This window comes from Megascapheus bottae, chromosome 10 (genome assembly GCF_031878675.1).
Source record: "Megascapheus bottae isolate mThoBot1 chromosome 10, mThoBot2.hap1, whole genome shotgun sequence".
NCBI classification, from domain to species: domain Eukaryota; kingdom Metazoa; phylum Chordata; class Mammalia; order Rodentia; family Geomyidae; genus Megascapheus; species Megascapheus bottae.
Window position 1 is genome coordinate 42,514,599 of NC_143518.1, and position 9,621 is coordinate 42,524,219.

At 48.5% G+C, this 9,621-nt stretch overlaps 2 protein-coding genes across 2 annotated transcripts; one reads left to right on the forward strand and one right to left on the reverse strand.

Moving 5' to 3' along the window:
* Positions 1–498: 498 nt before the first annotated feature.
* Positions 499–8,932, reverse strand: LOC150058335 (histone H2A type 2-A-like). The gene is made up of 2 exons (XM_090341125.1): positions 8,502–8,932; positions 499–1,001 (listed from the first exon to the last, which is right to left on the reverse strand). The coding sequence occupies exons 1-2, from the start codon at positions 8,599–8,601 to the stop codon at positions 601–603; spliced, it is 501 nt and encodes a 166-aa protein (XP_090197251.1). The 5' UTR covers positions 8,602–8,932; the 3' UTR covers positions 499–600.
* A 23-nt stretch (positions 8,933–8,955) lies between these two features.
* LOC150058336 (histone H2A type 2-A) lies at positions 8,956–9,450 on the forward strand. The gene has a single exon (XM_090341124.1). The coding sequence runs from the start codon at positions 8,956–8,958 to the stop codon at positions 9,346–9,348; it is 393 nt and encodes a 130-aa protein (XP_090197250.1). The 3' UTR covers positions 9,349–9,450.
* Positions 9,451–9,621: the final 171 nt, after the last annotated feature.

Consider the following 9,621-nt stretch of genomic DNA (forward strand, 5'->3'; position numbering starts at 1 on the left):
CTTCCTGCTTTCCCGCTCAACACTTGGCCCGTACTTTTCCCCACCGGTTTCCACGCTTGTCCCCTGTCCCAGAGTCCCCTCGGGCCGCGCCGGTCAGCGGCCGACCCTTCACTCGAGATCCCGCCCGCCGTGCCTCCTGCTTGCTGACGCGCGTGTATCCCGGCTTACGGATGTCGGCGGGGTGGGTGGGCGCCTCAGGGCGTGTGGGGCAGGGGATCCCGGTACTGAGACCTGGCCCGGTGCGGCCATCCGAACCTAGCCTCCGCGAGCCCACCAGGAAGGCGGCCGCGGGAGCCCCAGCACTAGGCCCAACTGTGGGGTGCGCACTTGGAGAACAGGGAGGACTGGAAGGAGACGACGTTCGCACAGGCGGCGCGGCTGCCCGCCCGCCCACCGGCGGGACAAGTTTGCCAACTTCACCAAGGAAGGGGACGGACGCCCCACACCCGCCTCCCTTCCCGCTCTCCGGGAACTGCACGGACAGGCGACACCGGCGACTTAGCGTGACAGCTCTTCATTTGAAACAGTGGGTGGCTCTGAAAAGAGCCTTTGATAGCGCGGCCACGAAGGGCGCTTCCGAGGGGCGCGCAGGCGATCGCCTCACTTGCCCTTCGCCTTGTGGTGGCTCTCCGTCTTCTTGGGGAGCAGCACCGCCTGGATGTTGGGCAGTACGCCGCCCTGGGCGATCGTCACCTTGCCCAGCAGCTTGTTGAGCTCCTCGTCGTTGCGGATGGCCAGCTGCAGGTGGCGCGGGATGATGCGGGTCTTCTTGTTGTCGCGGGCCGCGTTGCCCGCCAGCTCCAGGATCTCGGCCGTCAGGTACTCCAGCACCGCCGCCATGTACACCGGCGCGCCGGCGCCCACACGCTCCGCGTAGTTGCCCTTGCGCAGCAGCCGGTGCACACGCCCCACCGGGAACTGCAGGCCGGCGCGGGACGACCGCGACTTAGCCTTGGCGCGAGCCTTGCCTCCTTGCTTGCCCCGACCCGACATTACGGCGACTGTACACACCACCGAGGTCCGCCTAGCGACTGAGAAAAAGTGTCGGAAGCCAGCCCGAGCTATCCCTTTATAGCAAGAACGCGGATTGTCTACGGAGCGCTCTCATTGGCTAAGGCACCCATCTTCCGTGCAGACCAATGGGATGCTTCCGCCTGGGTACACTCGTTTGCATAGTCTCGTGTGTCTGGGGTACGCGCCGCTGAAATCTCGCGAATCACGAAGTCCCTGGTGCAACCCTAATTTTCATGTGGCCTTCCACTTCAGATCCCTTCCGCCCTGATCTGCTTGGCTAGTTGTGCTTGTTTCCCTGAGCTCTCCAGGCCTGCTTAGGCTCTCAAGCAAGGCTTGGAAATGTCCTAGTGATATAGGGTCAGCAAAAATTTAAAAAGGTTAAATATTTTTCTATGAGGTGATTACTCTCTTCTATTTCTGTAACTTCTATCTCACTGCAAGGATCTCCCTTTGTATCAGCTGGCCCCCTTCATTATAAATGTAGTACTATATAAAAGACTTTTGGGTCTTTTGTACTAAATGTTCAGGCATATCCCCTGGTGGTACTGTCTAGAAAATGGCATGCATTAGGGTCTCTCTGCTCTTCTCTATCTTATCCACAATTACCCTCCTGGTAATTTAAACTACTCTTCTAACACTTATGCATTTTGGTGAGTGTAGACCCTTATGCTACCTTACTTCAAACTATCAATGCTTCTGTAAGAATTGTTGGCTTTGCAGATGCATGATGCAATTCACTGCTTTTTATTATTTATGTATTTATATTTTGTGGGTCATGGTGCTTGAACTTGGCCTAGGCACTGTCCCTGAGCTCTTCAGCTCAAGGCTACCACCCTACTCTTGAGCCAAGCCCCACTTCCCATTTTCTAGAGGTTAATTGGAGTCTCTGGTCCTTTTGTGCTCGGGCTGGCTTTGAACCTTGAGCCTCAGATCTCAGCCCCCTGAGTAGCTAGGATTACAGGTGTGAGACACCTCGTCCCCTACTCACTGCTTTTCCTTTGTAGACTAAAGTATGGTCAGATCTCTCAAAACTATTTCTTTGGCCTATTTCTGGTGGCTGATTCATAAACGACTTTTATTCAGAGGCCGATCTTTCAGGAAGTGCAATTACCCAGGTCTTGATACACATAGCAGTTAGACTTCTATGGGAGTATGGGTTGGGAATGTGGCTTAGTGGTAGAGTGCTTGCCTACCATGCATGAAGCCCCAGGTTCAATTCCTCAGTACCACAAACGGGGGGAGCGCATATGCTGTGCATCAAGTGGTAGAGTGATAACCTTGAGCAAAAGACACTCTGTGATTGTACCCGGGCCTTGAGTTCAATCCTCAATGGTGGCCAAGAAAAAAAAAAGTTAGCCTTACCTTGTGGCAGACTCCATTTCATCCCTCCTTTGCTACAAAACCTTCTAACTGAATCCTTTCAAGTGTTGGCATCACTCAGTGCTGGCGACAGTAGTCAACCTTTTTCCTAAACTTTCAGATGGGATAAGGCTAAACATCATACCTCCAGCCCTCTAGTTGATGAGATCCTAAAGCAAACAGTCGGGCTCTGCCTCAATCTTCAATAACTCTTGTGTACTCTCTGTCTACCTGCCTGCTAAAATAGATTACTTCTGTCATCTATGCAGCAAGTATGTAAATGAAATGGAAATCTTTTTCAAACATGCAGGCTGTTTCTTCCCATCCCTCTCCCATCAACTGGACTATTCTTATTACCTCTGTCATCCATTTTGCACTTTGGCAGAAAAAGTGATGAAGCCTTCAATTTTGCATGCCAGTCAGCATGTCTTAACCCCCTTGCAGGACTCTGCCTGTCTGCCACTCATCTTACTACGAAGGAAAATGTTAAAAGTTCCCTTCCTAGCTTTTGTCTATATTAACTTACATAATTTTCATTTGTCCATCTAGAATGTTATATTTTCTTTGAGGATGATTTGTCTTCCTTTGCAAACTCCTATTTGGTTCGGCGTCTATATCTTAATATTGATCAGACCAACTATCCAAATCCATTCCTCTCTAATTTAGCCTTTCTGCCTACAATTTGCCTAGGTAAACAAAGCAGAGTCAATCACCACTCCAATACTCTTGTTTTCCCTCATAGCCCTGGGCAGTGGAATTATGGGTGTTTTTCACTCATGTCTGAGTACTCAATATCAGTCTAAAGAAGTGGCTTCACCAGGGGCCGGGAGTTTGGCCTAGTGGTTAAAGTGCTTGCCTAGCATGCATGAAGACCCGGGTTCGATTCCTTGGTACCACATACATAGAAAAAAGCCGGAAGTGGTGCTGAGGCTCAAGTGGTAGAGCTCTAGCCTTGAGAAAAACCCAAGGACAGTGCTCAGGCCCTGAGCTCAAGCCCAGGACTGGCGGGAAAAAAAGAAAAAAAAGAAGTGGCTTCACCAATGGTAGGAATAATTGAGGAGACTTGGAGGATACAGTTACAATGAGATTCTCTAGCAGAGGTTGTCTTCCAAAATAAAAGAGCTCTTTATTTAGCAAATTGCCACACTGGAAGGCAATTATACCATACTAAAAGAACAGTATCAGTTTTATGTTAATCAGTATCAATTTTTTTTTTTGCCAGTTCTGGGGCTTGAACTCAGGGCCTTGGCACTGTCATTGGACACTTTTTACTCAAAGATAGTGCTCTGCCACTTGAGCCACAGCTCTACTTCTGGCTTTTTTGTGCATGTGGTACTGAGGAATCGAACCAAGGGCTTCATGCCTGCTAGGTGAGCACTCTACCATTAGACTACACTCCAGGGCCTTATGTGAACTTTCGAAACAAATTACTAAGGACTGGGAATTTGGCCTAGTTGTAGAGTCCTTGCCTAGCTTGCACAAAGACCGGGTTTCAATTCCTCAGCATCATATACATAGAAAAAGCCAGAAGCCGGCACGGTGGCTCATGCCTGTAATCCTAGCTACTCAGGAAGCTGAGATCTGTGGATCAAGGTTCAAAGCCAGCCCAGGCACAATTAACCCCTAGAAAATAGGAAGTGGGGCTTGGCTCAAGGGTAGGGTGGTAGCCTTGAGCTGAAGAGCTCAGGGACAGCCCCCAGTTCAAGCATCATGACCCACAAGAAAAAAAAAGAAAAAGAAAGGGCCGGGAGTTTGACCTAGTGGTAGAGTGCTTGCCTAGCATGCACGAAGACCTGGGTTCGATTCTTCGGTACCACATACAGAGCAAAAAGCCAGAAGTGGTGCAGTGGCTCAAGTGGTAGAGGCCTAGCCTTGAGAAAATCCAGAGACAGTGCTCAGGCCCTGAGCCCAAGCCCAGGACTGGCAAAAAAGAGAGAGAGAGAGAGAGAGAGAGAGAGAGAGAGAGAGAGAGAGAGAGAGAGCGAGCCAGAAGTGATGCTATGGCTCATGTGGTAGAACTCTAGCCTTGAGAAACTTCAAGAACAGTGTTCAGACCCTGAGTTCAAGACCCAGGACTGACAAAAAAATAAAATAAACCACTAAATTCAAAAGAAATGACATCAGTATGGATGGACTGGGTTTATTGGAAACTGAATAGCTTGTCTTGGTTTATTTGGCTAACTCCCTTTGTAGGTCCTTTGGCTGCCATTCTCATTTCTGGACCCTGAATTGTCTTTTTCTTAAAACCATATGACATAATTATTTTTAAAAAGCCTCCATTCTCAAAACAACCTAGCTTTTCAAATTATCCAACTTCAGTCTGTTCCCTACAGTGTTCCCCTATTTCTGGAAATGAAGTTATCCAGGGTATAAATGAGAAATGAGATCCAAGCCTCAGAAATTATTCAGCAAGACAAATTTTATTTCTGCAGAAGGGTACAAAATTGACACATATCTGGTTAGGAAGCATACTAGTCAGGCAGTCTGTCCAGGTTTTATGCCTGATTCATCACTCTCCATGCTGACTAAGAAAATATGCCATGAGAATTTAGGATGACAGTCTTACTCTATGGACATTAGAAATGGAGTCCAGAATTTTCCCAATCACCTCCAACACCAAAGAGCAGAAAAAACAAAAATTAACATAAAAACTGTTTTTAAAATAACAGGATATGGCTCAATTAAAATAACTTTCTTTTTTCAATAGGATTTCACAAGGTTGATCAAAAAACCACATAGTTCGGACTTCATAACAATTTAGGAGCTGGTACACTAAAATGGCTTTGCTTGTGTCACTCATTTGACAGAAAAAGATTTCAAGCCCTACATAATCTCTTAGGAACAGCTCTATGACTGTACTTTAACAAGAGTATATATATATATATATATATATATATATATATATATATATATATATAATACTCTCCTTCAACTCCCCTGGAATAGAGGTTGCTTCAGGTGAGTGCCGGAACAATGAATCCCCTCACTAAGGGGAGAAATATTAGGCCCCAGCTGAAAATAGCCTAACCTCTACTTCATTTTGTAAGGGACTCCATTGTGTCTGGGGGAAGACTGCCTGCCTCTCTGAATCCAAAAGGAACTGTACCAGAACGCTGTTTTTATAATAGCTTCTTAGGATTATACACACTGACAAAAACTACAAGAACACACTACAGCCTTCAGGAACTGCTATTCTAGCTCTATTCTACCTTCTATTATTCTGTCCATACTATCATACTTCCATTTCTGGCTTTTTGGTGGTTAATTGGAGAAGAGTTTCAAGGACCTTATCCAGGCTGGCTTTGAACCTTGATCCTCATATCTCAACCTCCTAACCAGAAATAGAAGCCAGTACCTGGCTTCTAATGTTTCAACTCAGCTTTTTTGCTCATGGCTGGTGCTCTAGTATTTGAGCTCCATTTTTTTTTTTTTTTTTTTTTTTTTTTTGCTAATTGTAGATAGACTCTAAGTCTTTTCTTTCCACACGGATTCTGAGCCTCAGTTCTCCAGGTCTCAGCTTTGTGATAAGTGGGATGATAGATGTAAACCACCAGCACCAGACTCTGGCTTTGGGCTCTTGAGCTTCCTTCATCAATCGCCAGGTGGTAGGGATATCAGATTTTGCAGCCAGCCCTGACAGGAAACTCCCTGAAACTTTATTTGCAACTAAATACCAAAATGCCAGCAGTGTTACTGTGGTTCAAGTGCTAGAAAACTGAAAAGCTCAGGGACAGTACCCAGACCAGCCCTGAGTTCAAGCCCCAGGACTAGCACAAGGATCTTCACACTGGGCATTCATGAGGTAAAACAACCAGAATAATGCCAAGACTGTTTTAAGGTTATTAAGCCTTACTCAAATGTTTGTAATGGATATTTTATGATCAGCTTGGATATGGGCAGAAAAAGGAAGAATTTCAAGAACCTAGGCCCAGTCATTGAGCATACAGATACTGTGGTTTAAGTGGGGGGTAAGGAGAGGGAGGGGAGGCAGTCCATGATTTGAGTTTACTGCTCGAACATGTACTGAAAACACAGTACTTGTTTTCTTTCATGGAACCATATATTTTCTTTCACTGACCAAAAACAATAGAAGGGGCAGAGGTGTCACTGCCAGGCTACAGAACTTATTTAACAAGACTCCCAAGCTCAAACTCCTGGGTTTCAAGGGTCAGGTATGGCCACTAATCGCAGTACAATTAGAGGCAAAGAAGGTCCCACTTTTGTTTTTTCAATTTTTTAGTGGTACTGGAGCTTGAACTCAAGGCTTCAAGTTCTCCCCGAATAGCTTTTTCCTGCTTTTTGCCTCTTTATTGGAGAAAGAGTCTTGGGGATTATTCTGCCTAGGCCGGCTTCAAAGTGTGATCTCAGATTCAGGCTTCTAGGATTGCAGGTGTGGGCAGCGTGTGCCCAGATCCAGGAAAGAGATTTAAGTGATGTGCCACAGGCACAGCTCTGGAAGAGGGGAGGGAGTATCTGAAGCCATCTTGCCAGCACTCTTGCTCGAGATTTTAACAAAGGAGGAAGAATTGAGTAAGGAGAGGTGTGCGTATTATTAAGTACACTTAGGCAGAGAAGGGTTCTCATGGCTATAGGTGGCCACCGGTGGTCAGGCAGCTGTCTCAGGGTGGGGTGAGATACAAGTTGCATCACTGCTGCTTGGCAAGTAGTCCTGCAGAAGTCAAGATGTTCCTTTCCTGACAGACATTTCCTTTTCCCTGTATAGATCTCACCCGGTCAGTCCTGACATTGCCGATTTCCAAGTTAGGTACAAGTTCAATACCTCAGAACAAAGACATACAAAATGCAGACAAATGCCAAACCTTTCTCTACCTTTTAGTTCTGCAGACAGACAGACAGACAGACAGACAGAAAGTCAATTCCTCAGGGCTGGGAATGTGGCTTACTGGTTGGTAAAGTGCCTGCCTAGTATGAAGTAAGCCTTGGCTTTGATATGTCATTACCACATATACGTAAAAGCCACTTGTGCTGTGGCTCAAGTGGTAGAGTGCTGGTCTTTAGCTAACAGAAGCTGAGGGACAATGCCAGGCTTTCAGTTCAAGCCACAGGACATGGCAAAGAAAACAAATCTATTCTTCAGAAAAAACTAATTCTACCTCCAAGATATGATCATCCTAATCGCAAAGTGTCTTCCTCCATTACAATCACCATGCTCTAATTCCACACGCATGCCGACGCTGCATGTTAGACTCCTCCAGAGCTTGTTAACATTACTGAGATCAGAGACCTCAAATAACACTAGAGACCAAACTTCAAGAGTCACTCTAGCCCAAAACACAGAAACACCCATCTACTAGGTGTTTTCCTTCCCTAATAACCAAAAGATCAAGGCTGCATAAAGCTAACTAGTGTCCTTTTTGAAAACAAATTGCCCTTGGGATATTCCAAGGCCTCCTGCTCCCAAGAACTGGAAATGACATACTTTGCTGACGTTGTGCATGCGCAATCCTTAAATCTAATAAACTTTCAGGGAAAAGTTCTCATCACATATGAAGTTTGTGCATTTCAAGCAGGAAGAAAAGAAGCAAATGCTTCTAAAGACAGGACATAAAACAGAACACCATCCCCTCAACAGACCCACATTTTATACCACAAACCGCCAGACTGTTGCTTATCTTGCATTTAAAGCTTATATCAGTTTACAGCAATTTAGGACACACATGATTTTAGAAATATAAACGGTAAGGAGTAAAACGAAGGATTAGCCTGATTCACAGACTGAAAAATAATAAAACAGGAGGTTGAGGTTGCACAACTCCTTAAACTGAAAGCGTGGGTGGCTCTGAAAAGAGCCTTTAGAGGGGCGACCAGCGCCGAGCCCCGCGGGACTCACTTGGAGCTGGTGTACTTGGTGACGGCCTTGGTGCCCTCGGACACGGCGTGCTTGGCCAGCTCCCCGGGCAGCAGCAGGCGCACGGCCGTCTGGATCTCCCGCGACGTGATGGTCGAGCGCTTGTTGTAGTGCGCCAGGCGGGACGCCTCGCCCGCGATGCGCTCGAAGATGTCGTTCACGAACGAGTTCATGATGCCCATGGCCTTGGACGAGATGCCCGTGTCGGGGTGCACCTGCTTCAGCACCTTGTACACGTAAATGGAGTAGCTCTCCTTGCGGCTGCGCTTGCGCTTCTTGCCGTCCTTCTTCTGCGCCTTGGTGACGGCTTTTTTGGACCCTTTCTTGGGAGCCGGAGCCGACTTGGCCGGTTCAGGCATGGCGAGAAGCACAAACAGAAAAATAACAAGCAAAAGACTACAGGATGACCGGAAAGCGGGTGTGAGTTGCGGAGGAAAGCACACTTATAAAGGGCATATGCAAATTAAGGTTCTGGAAGCGCCACTTCGTGATTCGCGAGGCTTCAGCGGCGCGTACCCAGACACACGAGACTATGCAAACGAGTGTACCCAGGCGGAAGCATCCCATTGGTCTGCACGGAAGATGGGTGCCTTAGCCAATGAGAGCGCTCCGTAGACAATCCGCGTTCTTGCTATAAAGGGATAGCTCGGGCTGGCTTCCGACACTTTTTCTCAGTCGCTAGGCGGACCTCGGTGGTGTGTACAGTCGCCGTAATGTCGGGTCGGGGCAAGCAAGGAGGCAAGGCTCGCGCCAAGGCCAAGTCGCGGTCGTCCCGCGCCGGCCTGCAGTTCCCGGTGGGGCGTGTGCACCGGCTGCTGCGCAAGGGCAACTACGCGGAGCGTGTGGGCGCCGGCGCGCCGGTGTACATGGCGGCGGTGCTGGAGTACCTGACGGCCGAGATCCTGGAGCTGGCGGGCAACGCGGCCCGCGACAACAAGAAGACCCGCATCATCCCGCGCCACCTGCAGCTGGCCATCCGCAACGACGAGGAGCTCAACAAGCTGCTGGGCAAGGTGACGATCGCCCAGGGCGGCGTACTGCCCAACATCCAGGCGGTGCTGCTCCCCAAGAAGACGGAGAGCCACCACAAGGCGAAGGGCAAGTGAGGCGATCGCCTGCGCGCCCCTCGGAAGCGCCCTTCGTGGCCGCGCTATCAAAGGCTCTTTTCAGAGCCACCCACTGTTTCAAATGAAGAGCTGTCACGCTAAGTCGCCGGTGTCGCCTGTCCGTGCAGTGCCCGGAGAGCGGGAAGGGAGGCGGGTGTGGGGCGTCCGTCCCCTTCCTTGGTGAAGTTGGCAAACTTGTCCCGCCGGTGGGCGGGCGGGCAGCCGCGCCGCCTGTGCGAACGTCGTCTCCTTCCAGTCCTCCCTGTTCTCCAA

What these genes read in the sequence shown, in the direction of transcription:
- LOC150058335 (XM_090341125.1), bottom strand. Translation starts at nt 8,601, where the DNA reads ATGCCTGAACCGGCCAAGTCGGCTCCGGCTCCCAAGAAAGGGTCCAAA. An exon ending in CAAGAAGCGCAAGCGCAGCC is followed by an intron (nt 1,002 to 8,501) that starts GCAAGGAGAGCT and finishes TGGTGTGTACAG; the next exon opens with TCGCCGTAATGTCGGGTCGG.
- LOC150058336 (XM_090341124.1), top strand. Translation starts at nt 8,956, where the DNA reads ATGTCGGGTCGGGGCAAGCAAGGAGGCAAGGCTCGCGCCAAGGCCAAG.